This window comes from Lissotriton helveticus, chromosome 12 (genome assembly GCF_964261635.1).
Source record: "Lissotriton helveticus chromosome 12, aLisHel1.1, whole genome shotgun sequence".
Taxonomy (NCBI): Eukaryota; Metazoa; Chordata; class Amphibia; order Caudata; family Salamandridae; genus Lissotriton; species Lissotriton helveticus.
Window position 1 is genome coordinate 312739787 of NC_136073.1, and position 18419 is coordinate 312758205.

The window sequence follows — 18419 nt, forward strand, 5'->3', positions numbered from 1 at the left end:
CAATCCCAGACATTTGAAATAACTCAGCATGTTATGGACGGCAGTGTATGGTTTCAAATGTGTTAAGCTATTGCTATTATGGCAGTAACCAGGGGTCAGGGTGGTGGAAGGAAATAATGTGCTCATCCCTCAATAAACTTCCAGTCTTATGATTAGAGTTGCCAGCTCATTATTTTGATGTTACAGAGGGTATAAAAATAAGCAGTCACCTAAAGCTGTATTTTCAGCACTTGTCTGTGCATACTTTGACCAGCAAATATAAATAGAAATAACTTTTGTTTTCTAGAGCTGCCTGAATGATCCATGACTGATAATAAAAGGGAACAACGACAGAAAAGTTACATTACAAATGAATACATACAGGGACGGCTTTAGGGCAGTGCAACAGGTGTGGCCGCACTGGGCGCTGACCTATGGAGGCGGCGCCGACCTCATGGGGTGGCGCCGTGTTTAGCAATAACTTATGAATGGCACATATGCCTGGTGGTAGTGAGAGAATCCGAGGAGGCAGTCATGGGGTGTGGGGGCACAAAAAATTATTCTCGCACCGGGCGCCACCAGCGCTAAAGCCGGCCCTAAATACATACTATTTAGTGTCAAGACGAGCAATTTGCAGGCTGTTTAAACAGCACATGGCTGGTTGGCATTTTGCGCGCCTGCCTGCGTAATTTTAAGAGAAACTTTCAGGGACATTTTAAGGATTTTGGGGGCCCTGGGCCAAATGTATTTTGGGAGCCCCAGTTCGGACCAGCTTTGATTTTATGATCCAGTCTCAGCCTTCTTTGGTCAAATACTAAATGTGTGTACATCTGATATTCAGGGATAGTGATGTGTGTTTTCAGTATGTAACAACAGCAGTTCACTAACATTACTGCAAATAATCTCTGTCACACCCTCCCATTTCTCATATGCGAGGCCCTGTATTGATCTAAAATAAACCTTTTATGTGGATGTTGCATGACGCATAAACACATTTTGTCTGCAAAATGTCTGTGATAGACTCTTACACATAAAAAAATGAATGATAGAAACACTATTTACAACATTGTGTTTAAAAAAATGTCAAGGTCATGAGGGCAAGACTCTGTAGAACAGGGCTGACTCTTTCAGTCACCCCCGGCTCCCCCCCTACCCCCCTCTTTGAAAGGCTGGGGCCCTGGGCCAGAGCCCACCTTGCCCATGCTTTAAAACGTCCCTGGAAACTGTGTCTCCTTTCTGGGAAGAGCTAACTCTCCCAGGAGGGGGTTAATTCATGGAGCTGAAATGCTTCAGCTGCAGTGGGAGGCAAGGGGTCTCCTCTGCTAGGATATCGAAAGCGATGGTTTTAGCAGAGCAGACATCCTGCCTCCCAATGCAGCTGAAGCATTTCAGCGCTATGAATTAACCCCCTCCTGGGAGAGTTAGCAAGACAAAAGCATGGGCACGAAGGTCAGATTACAGTGGAGTGCGCCGCCCTGAGATGGTGTTGCGCCCCCCCAGGGGGGCGCGCCCCACTGATTGAAGAACTCTGATCTAGAGGCAAGTTTCATGTAAATGCAAAAACATCCAGAAACAAGCAAACTATTTAATGCACAGTAATTACATTTGGAACAAATCAACAGTTATTGTGCCACCTGGGATTCAAACATTGTATCTTGCTATAACACACAAACTGGATTTACCAATTGAGATGGAGAATGTAATTCTTCTTACATTTGCAACAGACTTCAATTTTTTTTTAAATTGACGTTTAAAGTCAGCCATGTCAAAGAATTCGGTCTCCTCATCTAAAGTACAAAAAAAAAAGAAAATCAAAAAAGAAGATTCAAACAAATTACATACACATTACACTACATAGCCAGAGATAGGACAAAGCTCTGCTCTCAGTGATTATATAACTCGTCCCCTCCAACGATTATACTAATTCAACTATAAACTTTCAGCTACGGTATTATCATTCTAGAAGAAAAAGTCCAAATAGGTGAACAAATAAAATTGACCACACCAATGTACGCTTATGGGAGGATCATCTCTATAAAAAAGGCATTCAAAGAAACAGTCACTTATCTTTCATAACGCTCTTTCTGGCGGATACTACTATGTAACTGCAGATGGATGGATCCGCAGATGTTTTTCATATCAATGCTCTTGATTACTGCTAGTTGGCTCCACACCAGCCTTCAAGTGATGGAATGGAGCAACAAAAGCACTGCCTTCATTTCCACATTCACACCCTCAGACTTCGAGGATGAACAACTGCTGGATAAAGGGTGCTTAATATTACCGTGGGGGCTTTTCACATTACAAGGAGGACACCCCATGGAACAGAGAGGAGCAATGATTGTGAGGAATCTACAGCTAGATAGAGTATCACCTGAAAGAGTTACCAAGGTAAGTTTGGTGTTCTTCAGATACATACATCTAACTGCAGATTCCTCACCTTAGAACAAATACCAAAGCAGTACCTCCCCAAAGGGGAGGGTCTGTGTACTGGAATCAGATCAGGTGGTGTTGTAAAACCGAGCTGGACCTGGCTATCAAGGCAGTAGTGCTTTGTGAACATATGCATCGAATTCCAAGTCGCTCAACAACTAACCCTGATTTTATTTGCTGAAAGGAAGCACTGGCTACAGCTTAAGGTGATACAAGGATATAAATAGACAGCCATGGTCTTTGGATGGCCTATAATTTGATGTACTAATTTTGGGTGGTCACTCGTATTTACATTCCGGTCAACTTCTCCGCAAATTATGGGAGATTGTGTGAATTTGTTCGTGAAGCTAGGTCACTTGTTCTTAATGGTGCATTTTTCCCTCAATCTGATAGAGATGTAAAATGGTTGAACCAGGATTATAGGCTTACATTCAACTCTAAATTTGGTTGGGCCCTTGCAGCCCCATCTTACGATCTCCCAGAATTTCATGATATTTTTAAAAGTTCTTGCATCATGTAAATCTTGCCAGAGTTTGAGTATGTTTTTTATTTTGGTATTTTATCAGATACTGCATTCTGTATTGCTTTTTAATGTTGTGAAAATACTGTTTGCTGCTATTAGACAGTCATCGACTATTTCAAGGCTGATGACAGCAGCCTTTTAAATTTTAAGCATACCACATCGTATCAAATCAAGGCAGACTGTAGAAAAATTTCAGGGTAAGACATGGGCTTTGTTTTTTCTAACTGGAGCTGTCTGTTGCAGTAGCTCTTCAAATTCTTGCAATTGCAACTTCTACCATTTCCAAATCTGTATTTATGACCAGAGCCTGCAGTGCCACCCTTTTAGTGTTGAAAGTATTTTTTGGTGTCATATCATTGATGCCATCAATGTTCTTCTGGATTTTATTTCAAGGCAACATTTATATGGATAACTAGATCCAAGAGTTAAGGATCATGATCGCTTTCAAATCTTTCTTGCACTTTCATACCAACAAGGTGCCATGCTTCGATGTTGATTGCCATATAATCAATGACAATTTGCTATGTCCAGATCAAAATGTGAATTTTGGGATATTGTCTTGAGTTCGGCCATTCAAAGGACGTGTGACTCCCTCAAGAAGCATTTCAAAGATACATTCACCTTTCCTTGCAGTGCTCTCTCGAAAGTGAAGAAATGTTCCATACGCGGTCTTCATTCTTTATTGAGGCATCAAGCATTTAGGGGTGCATTTTGGAATTTAAATCACCACATACAAATAATGGTAATTTTTAACCATACAATACTCTTTATGTATAGTCTTTAATGGCAGCTTCATTGGCTCTGCCAACCTTTTTGTAAGGAGCTGTTCTTTGAATAGCAGTACATCAGGTTTAACCTGGGATCACCTTTGCCTATAAACATTAAATATCTTATGTGGCCACACCAGATTTCTTGGCTCAACGGTTTTTATGTTCTAACTGGTTTTGGTATGAATCACTTAAGCATTAAAAATACATGAGGTTCTTACCCAGGTGTTCAAACCTCCTATGGGTCTGCCTTATTTTTGTTTATTAGCAGGTGAAGTACAAGTTACTTACCTTCGGTAACGATTTATCTGGTAGAGATGATTCTAGCCGCAGATTCCTTAACGTAGAATTATCCCAGGCATGAGACTGGACCCGGAAAACCTTTCGGCCACAGCATCGCTGGGGAGTGGGCACCACGTGACTCCGCCCTGACATCGTCTGCGTTCGTGACATCAGCGAGGATACAAAAGTCCCACCCCAGCATGCCTACGTCAGTTTTCTTCTGAGAACTTTTCCGCGCCACAACGCGGAGCCATCACAAACAAAACTGTGAGAATACTGGAACAGTGTGTGAAAAGTACGAGTTACTTACCTTCGGTAAAGATGTATCTGGTAGAGACGATTCTAGCCGCAGATTCCTTAACGTAAAATTACCCCGAGGCGCGAGACATGATTTGAAAAACTCTTCTGCCACAGCATCCCTGCGAGCCGGTACCACATGACTCCGCCCTGACATTGTCCGCGTTCGTGGCGGCAGCGAGGATACACAAGTCCCACACCATCGCGCCTACCTCAGTTTTCGTCTGAGAACTTTTCCGCTCCACAACACGGAGCCATCACAAACAAAACTGTGAGAATACTAGAACAGTGTGCGAAAACCCCGCTGTACAGAAGGGACAGAAATGAAAGGTGAGGAACAGCACCATCCTGAATAGTGCCAGGCACAAAGGCACCAAGTCTACAACCGACATAACAGCCTCCCTGGAGGCAGAAAGCATGGGAAAAAGGGCAAAGCAGACGAAGAAGTCTGCCACCACCGCCCGGAGCCAAGAAGAGGTCCAAGGCTGGAATGGAAGAGCAATGGCAAGTCATCCCCCAACACCAGCAAGGGGGATCCTCTAAAAAGAACCAAGGGTCGAGACCCAGCCAGGGGACCTCAACCCAGAGGACTGTAAGCGTCAAAAGTGCAAGCAACACAAGGAAGAAGGGCACAAACGAACCGTCCATTGGAGACCAAATGCATGGGCACTGAAGCACCCAGGCATTCGTCACCCAATCACCAAAAAGAAGAAGTAGTTTCTTATCTGTAACTCCAGGTCTGTAGTAGGGGTATCTCTGTTATAGTCATAATCTAGTGAATAGTCCCGCCCATGTGCGTGGACCCCGGAGCAATCAAAAATAATCTCTTAAGCTGTCTTCTTTGCCGTCCTGCCTAGACACTTAAGAGAAAATGAAGACAAATAATGCAGCGTAATATATACAAGGCTACAAAGGCCACCAATACATCTAAACCATGAAAAGGATAGCCTACCATGTCCGGTTTTACACTATTTACCAAGTTTTCCTCACAGGGAAAATTCCCCTTCACCAAAATCCTTGAAATGATAGAGAGGAAGGGTTGGACAGACAAGCCCCCATAGGCTGGCATTATGTGTCTTGAAAAGGGATACCGTGTCTTTAAGTAACTCTCCAGAGACCCTCGGTATCCCAGGATGCACAGCCAAAGTCCTTTTACTTTCAGTTCTTTTTTGAAGATGTATAAAGCAAGGCCTGTTGCATACATTACAGTACCATTTTCTCCACCGGGGAGGAGGGCGGGCGCTTGTGACTATAACAGAGATACCCCTACTACAGAACTGGAGTTACAGGTAAGAAACTACTCCTTCTGTAGTAGGGGATCTCTGTGTATAGTCATAATCTAGTGAATAGAATGGCAAGCCCATCCCAACAAACAATCCGGCGGTGGAGGAAAAAGACAACACCACTACTGTGCAAACAGATTTCTCAATGAAGCCTGCCCAACCTGAGCATCTGCTCTGGCATCAGAGTCCAGACAGTAATGCTTAGCAAAGGTATGGACCGACTTCAAAGTGGCAGCCCTGCAGATCGCTGCAATGGGAACATTACGAAGCAAAGCTGTTGTAGCCGCTTTGCCTCTGGTAGAATGAGCATTAGGCTTACCCCCTAAGGTCTTGTTAGCCTTCTGGTAACATAACTGGATACAGGACACAATCCACCTAGAGATGGACTGTTTTGAGGTGGCAAGACTAGTCCTGACCAACCCATAATTGACAAACAATTGGTCTGACCTACGAATGTCCTTGGTCTTATCCAAGTAGAATTTCAACACCCTTCTAACATCCAGGGAATGGAGAGACCTTTCCGCTGGAGTAGAAGGATTCTGGAAAAACGTAGGAAAAGTTATGTCTGATTGACATGGAAATCAGAAATCACCTTAGGAAGGAACTTAGGGTGAGTACGCATCACAACCTTAGCAGCATGAAATACAGTATAAGGTTCTTGGCAACAACGCCTGAATTTCACTCACCCTGCTGGCCGATGTAATGGCCACAAGGAAGGTGACAAGTGCTGCAGAGAAGCCTTATGGGTGGGTTCAAAAGGCTCCTTCATCAACCTGGACAGCACCACATTCAGCTCCCATGATGGCGAAGGACGCTGGACAGGAGGAAACACTTTCTTCAATCCTTCCAAAAAATCTTTAATCACAGGGATCTGGAAGAAGGATGTCTGTGAAGGTCATTTCCTATACGCAGTCAATGCTGCGAGGTGAACCTTAATAGAATGAAAATTAAGGCCCGACTGAGCCAAATGCAAAAAGGTATGGAAGGATGACATCTTCCTTGCAGGTTGTCGGATCATAATGCTTGGAAGTGCACCAGATGCAGAACCTCTTCCACTTGTAGGCATAGGAAGTCCTAGTGGAGGGTCTCTTAGCTTCATGCAATCTTCAGGGAGATTCAAGTGTCCATATTGCACTATCTCAGGAGCCATGCCGCCAAACTCAAAGATGAGAGGTTGGGGTGCACCATCTGCCCCCCCGAACTTTGTGAGAAGGTCCGGCCGACACGGCAGCCGCATGTGGGGTAGGAGAGACCGGTGAAGCCGGTCCGTGAACCACCACTGTCTGGCCACTCCGGAGCAATGAAGATCATCCGTGCTCTGGATTGAGACAGCTTGATGAGCACCGCCGGAATCGTGGGAATGGGTGGAAAAGCGTACAGAAAGCTGTTTGACCAGCTGGTCTATAGCGCGTTCCCCGGGGCCCCCGGCTGGAGGCGAAGTCTCGGCAATTTCTGTTTTCGGCGGTGGCGAACAGATCTACTTCCGGAGTGCCCCACCTGTCGAAGAGGTCTTCTAGCACTTCGTCGTTTAGAACCCACTCGTGGTTTTCTTGCACCAGCCTGCTGAGTGCATCCGCCTGAGCATTCTGCACACCTGGCAGATGGGTAGCCGTTATCGTCAGTCCTCTGGCTAGTAGCCAGTACCAGATCGCCTTCGCTTCATGCGACAATGTGCGCAATCTTGAGCCCCCTGCTTGTTGAGGTAATACATTGTGGTCGTATTGTCCGTCTGCACAAGCAAGGAGTTGGTCTGGAAGGATGAATGAAAGGCCTTCAGTGCCAAGTGCACAGCTCTGAGTTCAGGAAATATGTGATGCGTGGATTCCGCCGGGGACCACGTTTCCTGGATCTGTAGATGGTCTGAATGCGCTCCCCAGCCGTGGTGAGAAGCATCCGTGACGACAGTCTGAATGGGAATGTCCTTGTGGAATGGACCCCCCCTTGAGGAGATTCTCTGCGGAGCACCACCATCTCAGGGACTGTTGAGCGTGGAAGGACAGCTTGATCCTGTCGTCGCAGCTTCCCCGCTTCTGGTCCCACTGATCCTCCAGACATTTCTGCAACAGCCTCATGTATAGGCGTGCATGTGGCGTGAGGAAGATGCAAAAGGCCATCGACCCCAGTAGAGAAGACACAGTCCTCACTGTTGTAGATGGAACAGCTATGAGAGCCTGAGCCTTCCGAAGGATCGACAAGCGTCTCTCCTCCGAAGGAGACACGCTTGCTGAAAGAGTATCGATGGAGGCTCCCAAGTACTGTAGGCACTGGACAGGCGTCGGAACAGACTTGCACATGTTTATGTGCAACCCCAGCTGGTTCAACGGCCGTCCAGTTGAAGTGCAGTTGCGCTTCCTGGAAGGTGGAGGCTTTGATCAACCAGTCGTCCAGGTACGGGTAGACAAACACTTGTTCTTTCTCAGGTGCGCTGTCACCACTGCCATGCATTTTGAAAACGTCCTGGGGGCAGACTTCAGTCCAAACGGTAGTACAGTGTATTGATAGTGATTGGTGCCGACTAGAAATCGCAGGAACTTCCCGTGTTTCCGTGCAATGGGCACATGGAAGTACGCATCTTGCAGATCTATGGCGCAAAGCCAGTCTCCCCTTTGCAGCTGAGGATAAATCTGGTGCAAAGACAGCATGCAAAACTTTTCCCTGCAAATCCATTTGTTTGCTTGTCGCAAATCCAGAATGGGCCTGAACTCGTTCTTGTCCTTCTTGCGCACCAGAAAGAACCTTGAGTAAAGCCCCTTTCCCTTTTGAGACAGAGGGACGTCTTCTATCGCCCTTTTTCTTAACAGGGTATTGGCCTCCACCGGAAGCTCGCGCAGTTAGAACTGCGAGCAAACAGGTGAAATCGCTGGAGGCGGGCTGACGAAACGAAGACTGTATCCATTGCAAACAACATTCAGCACCCACTTGTCCTGAGTAATTTTTCTCCACTCTGCCAAGTAATGTTGTATGCTTCCCCCCACCGGAGCGGGTAACGGATGAGGAGGAAGTAACCCCTCAGGGCCTAGACCCGGCCGGGTTCTTTGGGCGTCGAGGAGGACTGTTGGCCGCCTCTGCCCCTCTGGCGCTTCTGGAAAGGCCGCGGCTGGTACTGCTGCTGCTGTTGGTGGTGCTGCTGGCCAACTTGACGACCTTGCCCTCTACCTGGGCACCAAAACGTCTCTGGAAGGGACAGAAGGTCTTCTTCTGCTCTTTTGGCTTCTCTAACCCGACAGCCGTCAGGGTTTCTGCCTCCGTCTTCATGCGGGCCATCTCCTCATCCGCATGTTTACCAAAGAGCGTCGACCCATGAAACGGCAAGTTGGAGACTCTCTGCTGCGCCTCTGGTTTCAGCGATGTCAGGCGCAACCAGGCATGGCGTTGTTGTGTTTCTATCTAGGACCCTAATTCGATATTCCCGATTTATGCCCTTATATGGTTATAATAAATAGTATCCTTATAAAGGCATAAGAATCATATCCATATTTAGTAATAGCCCATGCAGTCCAAATACGGCAAGGCTACTCCCATAGACTCCTAGAAAGCACAAAGTGTTCTTTAAACAAACCAAGCCTCCAGCAGCCCGGGAATTCCCCCTGCATTTGTTTTGATTTGCACAAGAACTCCTGGAGTCCAGAAAGAACTGTTAGTTCTTAGTGACGTCTTATGTCCAACCTTACGTCAAACACGGCACCTTTCAGGTATAAATATACCAACGTTGCCTTAAGCAAACACACGGTGGTTTGGAGCAGAGCGGCTATCTACTTGCCCGACGCCCAGCTGATGCGAGAGCCGAAGGAAGCCTACCCTCCCTTGACGCACTGAGAGAGACGCTGTCTTTTCTCTTGCTGAGAAATCCAGCTCCGGTTTTTCCAGTCACCCTTGCGGGTTGCTGGAAGATCGAGTCCTGAGAGAGAGATACAAGACCTCCTACATTCTATTACCAAGGTACGGAGCTGACTAAACCCTTAAAGAGATTTCTTGATTCAGATTCTTGGCAAAAACCAACTTAACTTAAACTGCTACTTACTTACTCCTTCCGACGTATTAGGCTTAGGTCAGGTACACCGGGGTAGGCGTATCTTAGAAGCACCAGTTGAGTACGTTAGTCAATGTTTTTATGTATGTATATATTTTATCCATTTTAAAGTATCATATGGCTAAGAAACCATGTCAATGATTTTACAGTATTATTTCATAATACTCCTTTTACTGTACGCACTTTACTTCATGATAAGTATTGTAATTGTGGGAATTCATTTCTCTTGCATGAGAAAGAAGACTGCTCAATAAATAACACCCTTTATTGAAAACGCCTGTCTCTCTATTTCTCTGCACTCTGGTGAAACTAAGTACGCACGATTGACTGAGTGAAATAACAGTCTATTGTTTTCACACGACTCTAGAGATACACTCTTTATTCTGAGGGAGCAAAGTTGTCATGTTTATGCGGTTGTCAGAAGCGAATCCCTTCTTGTCTAAATCCGGAGAGTTAACTCTTTCCTGAACATTCAAGAAAGTTTCTAGTGACCTCTGAGCTAGCTGGCAAAAATACCCTGCCACACTTAGGGCGAACAAAGCGATACAAAAGGGGATGATGGACGGAGCGTTTGAGCAAATCAAACACTCACCCCCAGTCAACTGATCTGGGTTTGGCTAGGCAGTTCGGGCTAGACTGTTCCCATGAGGCACAGGGTCAGACTGATTTGCATATAGCCATGTCTGAACTGGGGTGGCAGAGTGGGCTAAAAAACGGTGATGGATCAAACCCAGATCTTTTGACTGGGTGTGAGTGTTTGATTGGTTCAGATGCTCCGTCCATCACCACCCCCTTTTGTAGTCTTCCCTCTTGTCCCTAGGAAGGTGTTCCAGAAACTGCTGCAGGGACTCCCACAAAGACCGGTCATACCGATCCCAGAGAGCCGCGGCACTAGCGGCTTTCATGGAAGTAGCAGCCATACCGCAGACTTTTCGTCCCTCTGAGTCCATCTGACGGCTCTCCTTATCCGGAGGCACCGTAGAAGACGGGGCAGTAGCGTGCTGCTTCCTGGCCGCAGTGACAATCACTGAATCCGGCACCGGGTCTGATCGAAGGAACGCTGGATCGGAGTCAGGGGGCCTGTACTTTTTCTGCAGCCGGGAAGGAGCAGATTTCGTTGACGCCAGAGTCAAGAAGAGCTCCTTAGCCGGTTCCTCCAGCCCTGGCACCAAGGGCAACAAGGGTCGAGACAACTGCCGCTTGTGTAAGGTCTCGAAAATTACCGATGTAGAAGGTGTGGGTACCGTTAGAGTAATCCCCAGCTTTGCTGCCCCTCTCAATAACACCACCTGAAACGATACGATGTCATCCACCGGTGACACTCTTGTATGGGGTGAATCCGATAAGGTGGGCGAATATCCCCGGGCACTGGAAGAGTCCGTATGACGGGACCTTGACCTGTCCCTCCGGTGACTATGCTGGGACCGTGTCAAAGACAGACGGTCACTCGTTGACCGGTGCCTCCTTCTGGACCGTGACCTAGACCTCGGGCGATCCACTGGCCGAACAGGAGGCAGAATCTGCGGAGGTAGAACCGGAATCCTAGGCTGTGGAGGCCCCGTAGGCGGCGACGGGAAGCGCGGCAGAGATAGAGACTGTGGAGGAAGCCGCAGTGGAGGAGGAGGAGGAAGATGAGGAGGAGGTGGTGGAGGAGGAGTTGGAGGAGGAGGAGGAGTACGAGTAGGATTCTCCTTAGGTAATGGAGGAGGCGTAGGCGTCCTGGGCCTAGAAGGCGAATAGGTCAGAGAATATTCAGAGTCCGAAGACCTAACCACTCTCCTCTTCTTCTGCGCAGGCCTTGACGAGGATGTTCTCAAGGCCGCCCTCTTTTCAGACGAGCGCGGGCGCGACCGGGGGCTCGTGGATACAGAAGACAGGCTGACCACTGAGGCAGAGGACACAGTCCTGGCCCTTGATCGCCTCCTCAACGTCGATTTCTCCTTCCTCGACGTCGAACGCCTCGATGCCGATACATCCCTAGACGTCGACTTTCTTCTCCTTGATGTCGAGTCGACCTCGAATGGCGGTGTCGCCTCGACGGCGATCGCCGGTGCCTCCTGGACTCTTCAAGACGTCGACGGTGTCTCGACGCCGATGAAGCCCTTGACGTCTACCTCGTCCGAGGTCTCGACATCAGTCCCCTCGACGTCGAAGTCTCTTCGACCCAGAGCCCTGGGTCGACGGGGAGCCGATAGTGGTCATCCCTCTCGACGCAGACGTCAAGGCTATCGACGTTGACGGAGATCTGTGCCTTTTCCTGACCTTATCTTGACTGGGGAGCCCCCCAGAGGCCGAAGCACGGGCAGAGGATGAGGTTCCTCCATGCCCAGACTCACCTTGTTCCTGATGTTTCCTCTGCTCCAGTCCTTGGAGCCGAATCTTCTTCCTGTCACACAGGGTCCTCCTGGAGAAAGATTGGCAAATCTCACAGGCTTCTGGGACATGGGAGGAAGGGAGACAGAGTATGCATACTCTGTGGGGGTCTGATTTGGCCTTCTTCCTGGCACACTCAGGGCACTTATCGAATAAAGCAGGTATATTCGACAGAAAGAGTGTTCAAAACTGCCTAAAAACCACAGCAGAAGGAAGAGGAAGACCCCAGACGTCGAGTGAAACACTCTAAACACTTGAAAAGTGCCAAAATTGAAGAATAAACCCCAAAAAGGGAGAGCTCAATGCTCCAGGATCCTGCTAGCAGGAGCCGGAAAAAAGAACTGAAAGTAAAAGGATTTTGGCTGTGCATCCTGGGATACCGAGGGTCTCTGGAGAGTTCCTTAAAGGCATGGTATCCCTTTTCAAGACACATAATGCCAGCCTATGGGGGCTTGTCTGTCCAACCCTTCCTCTCTATCATTTCAAGGATTTTGGTGAAGGGGAGTTTTCCCTGTTAGGAAAACTTGGTAAATAGTCTAAAACCAGACACGGTAGGCTATCCTTTTCATGGTTTAGATGAAGTGGTGGCCTTTGTAGCCTTGTATATATTAGGCTGCATTATTTGCCTTCATTTTCTCTTAAGTGTCTAGGCAGGACTGCAAAGAAGACAGCTTAAGAGATGATTTTTTGATTGCTCCAGGGGATCCACACACATGCGCGGGACTATTCACTAGATTATGACTATACACAGAGATCCCCTACTACAGAAATGGAGCAACAACAACCAGACGAGCGTCCTCCTAGAGAGGGAGTAAGAAAAAGGCACTCGCAGAGGAACGTCGTCCTGAAGCAAGTGAGTGCAGAAGACCGATAAGGGTTCTCGCAGAAACAGGGAGGAAGGGCGGGTCGTGAAGGAATCAGCGGCTAAAATAGTCTCTACCAGATACATCATTACCGAAGGTAAGTAACTCGTACATCTGATAGAGACTACTAGCCGCAGATTCCTTAACTTAGAATAGATACCCTAGCCATACCCAAAGGGGAGGAGGGTCTGCGATTAGTCCTCTCCAGCTCAGACAAGTACAAGACCCCCAGCAGGGAATCAGTCACGGGGACAGGAAAAATAGCCCCGTCCACCACAACAGGGGATGAGTCACAGGCCCTAGGCTGAAGAGAACCTCAGCATCATGGAGTAACACCTGCCCCACAGGGGACGTATTAGAATGACAAAAAAGGGCAACCCAGCCTTCACCAACAGGAGAAACAAGGGTAAAACAGAGGAGGCCAAAGCACCTCAAGCCCAGTCAACGTACCAGGGACCTTGCACCGGAAGCCCCAAGGTCCGACAACGCAGAGGAAGACGAGCCACCTACAGACTCCAATGAGTAGAGGCAGAAGCACGGCAAAGCCCTCCACGGGGAACATACCGTATTTTCTGGCATATAAGACGACTTTTTAACCCTTGAAAATCTTTTCAAAAGTTGGGGGTCGTCTTATACGCCGGTGTCATTTAATAAGCAAGCGAATATAGCCCAAACCCTATATCTTAAAAGGAAAACTAGGGGGTCGTCTTATACGCCCAGTCGTCTTATACGCCAGAAAATACGGTACCCAGTGACGACAGAACAGAAGAGCAGGCGGGGGCAGCCAGCCGCTGACAACGCTACGAAACCAAACGCTCGGACCATGTCGGGCTCAGAACAAGGGCAAGGTCAGTAAACCATCCCGAACGACCCCGCGCCGAGGACCGAGGGGACTCGGGAAAGCACCCCAGGTCCCTGCCTCCACTTGTGACTCCACCGGAGCTGGGGAAGAAGACTCCTGGCGCCAAAACTGCACCGGCTCGGCCTCTGGTGAGGCAGCTGCCTGCTCAGCGAACCGGACTCCGGTAAAGCCCAGAGTCACGGCGGTCTCCTGTGAGAGCCCCACGTAGGCGTGCCGGGGTAGGACTTATGTATCCTCGCTGACATCACGAACGCGGACGACGTCAGGGATGCTGGGGCCGAAAGGTTTTCTAGGTCCAGTCTCACGCCTGGGGATAATTCTACGTTAAGGAATCTGCGGCTAGTAGTGTGTATCAGATTGGTAAGTTACATATTCATCAAGATCAAGGATTTCTACAGGCCACGGTTCGCGCAAACAGGAAATGTCCTGTTTTTATAAAAGTCGAACAATCCTTGTCGCCCATTTCTGACTTTAGACCTATGTTCCAAGCTCGGGATTTTCGTGTAAGGCTTTTATGATGCTTCGATCTACTTGTCATGGACTTACTTTGTGTTGTAAGATAGATCTTCCATTGTGAATGTGCGGTCGTAGTTGTAGATCACCGATCAATGGACAACAGAAATTTTTGTTCTCTATTACACCATACTGAAGTGGAGTTTGGCTTATTTGGTTTGTAGGACTCATTTGGTTTAAACTGGTTTTATAGTTTTCTCGATTTTAAACGATTTTGTGGTTTTTGCCCTTGGTACAAGATGGTCACTTTATTAACTCAATAGATATTGTTTCCCCACTTTTGATTTTCAGCTGGGGTGTGTGGATCAACCTGTACCCAGTCTATGTGGGAATGAAGAGTGCATGCTGTACTACACAACAGTCCTGGATTTTGATTTGCAAAAAAACAGTTTGATAACATTTTATTACTTAATTACTTTGTAGCCTTTCCGGATTCTTGAGACTTTGGCTCGTCAAAAGATTGTGTAGTATATCGAGGTATCTGTGTTGTAATTGAAGGAAGAGTAAGAAGTTTTCATCTTTTGAAAGCGCCTTGAGACCCTCACAGGTGAGTAGTAACACGTAAACACGTGATTGATCGATCTTTTTGCAACATCAACTTTCAATTTATTTCTATAAACTTTTAAATTCCACTTTTTCCGTTTCCTTTGTATCTTTTTATTAGAAGCAGATGCTATCTCAATATTAGATGTGTGGGGGTTTCCTAGTTTTTTAATTGACGCTCCCTTTGTGACATGATGGTTTAACTGAGCCCAAGCCTAATGCATGGGGGATACTGCCTTTAAGACTGTTGTTGAACATACAGATGCTGATTTTTGGCCAGTAGATGGATTGATCGATAAATACAGCCTGCAGTCTTCTATAATGTCATTTATTACTTTCGATACTTCAGTAATTTTGATTTTGTTGTACTCCTTGTTTGGAATTTGTAATTAGATTTTCCTTTTCAGCTAGCTCGACTGCAGCTATACCGCGATAGATGGACACTATGGAAGTGCTTGGTAAATTCTAGTTGGGCATCACGTTTTGAGGACTGTTATACTCACATCTGCAATTATGTCCAGAGTTTTAACCATGACCTTCATTTACTTTTACATGTCCAACTTTTAAATACTGAAAAGTACACTGTTAACTCAATAACACTGTGCCCAGCTAGCACATGTTCATTCCAAGTAATCTGCATTCATAGTCTTCTTCATGAAAAATAAATAAAAACAATAGACCTTTGTTCTTCAATAATCGTTTTTCACATTTATGTTGATAGTATTATACAACAGTTGCCAAACGGCTTTATCTGACCACCTATACAGCTTCTATAAACAATTGTGTTACATGGAATTCACCCACAGTTTCACAACATTTTGATACGTTTCCACCCTCTATCTTTCATCCACACCACTTCAAGTCACCAGATATTTACTTTGCTGGTTGATGGAAGAACAAACAGTCCTGAAGTATATTCCATAATTCTTTTCCAATTACAGATTGAACTATCTTCCCCTGATGAAGGGCTCAGTCCCGAAATGCATAGGGATGGGATACACAATGTATAATACAATCAACATTGTAGGGCGTGAGGATGGAGATAAGTCCTTTACATTCTTGCTCCGTTACCCAAATGAGGACCTCCACTTCTTGCTCCTTTACTCAAATGAGGACCTCCCCTCCTTGCCATTCTTTTATAGGTTCGCTGAGTTGCTTGCGGCTTGATGGAAGCGGAAGAGATGGAACTAGATCTCTTGAGACGCTGAGAGACGTGCTGGTCCTGCAAAGCTCCATTCCACCCCATCCAAATCATTGCTCCAAGACCGCCTGCCTCCCACCAGGTGACCCCAACCATGGCCAGAAACAAGGAATTGTCCATTGGAGCGGAGGATTAGCGGGATCAGGTACTAGCCGAAAGCCTGCATACAGGGAGCTGTAAAGAGGCGGAAGTGAGCCACTGAGACACCATGAAACGCAGGGAATGATTGGGGTTGAAGCCTGCAGACGAGGAGGGCAGTAAGACCCTAGATTGCAAGCACTGACCACTGCACGAAAACGGCTGGCATTAGGCGAGTACAGTTTATGTGCGCTTCGAGGCCTGCCACTTCAATGCCAGACCCGGTATCTAGGCAAGATTACATCTTTTAAAACTATTTATTTAAATAAAACTTAGAACCCCCTCAAAAGAACAAGTTACTATTTGTGTAACGATATATCTGTAAGCGACATTAGTTAGTGATAGATTTTTACCTTAGAATATCCCCAGGCGTCAGACTGGATCCGGAAAGTTTTGCTTCGCAGTACCCCTGCGCGTCAGTAGGCGGTGTTCTGTGGCTCTGCGTCCGTCACTGACGTCGTCAGCGTCAAGATGATGTCACGGAGACTACTTAGTTACCACCCATGTGCGCCGACGTCAGTTCTTTCTTTTTCCGCGCCAGCAAGCGCAGATCCAGATTGAGCACGTAAATTGGTCACTTTTTGGCCGGTATTTTGAGACTTTTGTCTCCTCACTTTTCTCCTGGTGCAGGTAGGGATGCCCAGCTTTAAGTCTTGTGGGGTCTGTCGCCGCAATAGGTCGGTGGTGGACCCCCACGATGTTTCCTCTACTGCCTGGAGCCCCGCCATGACTCCCGGTACTGTCGAGCCATGGCCCTGAAGGCCTTGCTGGAGTGGAATTGGAAATGGCTGGAAGTTCGGCATTCATCACACCGCCGCTCTGGGTCCAGGAGCCGTTTCCGCGACTGCTCGTGGGACCGGAGCCGTCGCTCCTCGGGCTCCAAGTCTTCGCCTGCGGATTCCGGTAAGCTACGCCATAAAAAGGAGTCGAAGAAGCATGTTTGCTCTCTGACGTCCCCCCGTCGCTTCTTGGAGGGGGGACACGGGCTCTGCCCCTGCGGCTCCTCTGGAGCCTGGGAGTCCCGCGGCCTACCAGGGTCCGTCGGCGACTCCCGAACAGATGCAAGAGGTCCTTGCTGCCATGGACTACCATTTTAGGCCTCGGGCTCCCGACGGCACGCCTTCGGGCCCCGCAGTCTTGTGTCCAGATCCTGTTGGCCCGGCGGCTCCGGCGCCACAGGATCCTGCGCCCCTGGCTCAGGCCTCAGTGCCACGAGGTACAGCGCTGCAGGCTCTGGCCCAGATTGACGTCCCCAAGGTCCAAGTTGGACACAGGCCCCCCTTGTCCTTCTTGGGGACCAGAAAGTAGTGGGAATAACAACCACTCCCTACTTCCGTAAGGGGAATGCACTCGATGGCCCCCCTGGCCAGGAGGACCGTAACTTCCTGTCGGAGAAGAGCTGAATGATCCCCCGACATGCGGTGGTACCGAGGTGGCATGGCTAGAGGGGTGGACTGAAAGGGAAGTGAGTAACCGTGGCAGATTATCTGCAGCACCCACTTGTCCGATGTAATTTCGCGCCAGGTGTGGAGGTGGTCTCTGCCACCCACCGGCATGGGGTGCCCCCTGAAGCTCGAATTAGGAAGGCTTCGAGGTGGAAACAGTGGGGGTAGAGGTGGACTGACCTGCACACTGGTTCCCAGACCCGCCCCTGCAGAAGCCACAGCCGTGCTGAGGCTGGTTCTGCACAGGCTTATTGGAGTGGTGGGCCTGGGTGCCCCTGCCCTGGCCACGAAAAGAACGAAACCCAGGAGTGGCAGGGTTCTTCATAGAAAGACCCAAGGACTTGGCCGTGGCCCGTGAGTCTTTAAAGCGCTCCAGTGCACTGTCGGCCTTATCGCCAAAGAGGAGGGGGCCATCAAGGGGCATGTCCATGAGTGAGCCCTGGACATCGGGCGAGAACCCGCTCAAACGCAACCAGGCGTGGCGCCGCAACGCCACAGTCGTGGAAATTGCTCTGCCCAGCGAATCAGCAGTGTCCAAACCACACCTGCTGGCAAACTTAGCAGCATCCTTATCCGCAGCAATCGCTTGGGAAAGGACTGCCTGGACCACCTCAGAACACTGAGGCAAGACCTGAGCAACGGAATCCCACACTGCATGGGAGGAACGGCCCAGCAAGCAGGCGGTGTTAACAGACGACGCATCCTTAGCCCACGCTGGCATAATAGAATTTTTCATCTGGTTCATTCAGTTCATGGGCCATTTGACATTCAGAGTGGTTACTGTAAGACTGAAACATGCACTAGAAGTTCGCTACTTTTGAGATACTGAACCACAAGAGCATCAAGGAAACAAGGAGCAAAAGCTATCCAAGGCAACAGGAGACAGG

At 48.1% G+C, this 18419-nt stretch overlaps 1 protein-coding gene across 4 annotated transcripts in view; it reads right to left on the reverse strand.

The window, feature by feature from the left end:
• Positions 1 to 18419, reverse strand: part of CENPN (centromere protein N) — a 308258-nt gene that overhangs the window by 200615 nt on the left and 89224 nt on the right. For all 4 annotated transcript variants that reach the window (XM_078671014.1, XM_078671016.1, XM_078671013.1 and 1 more), the window contains one exon: positions 1693 to 1766. In XM_078671014.1, the coding sequence (XP_078527140.1) occupies positions 1693 to 1766 (74 nt within the window). The remainder of the gene's footprint in view (positions 1 to 1692; positions 1767 to 18419) is intronic.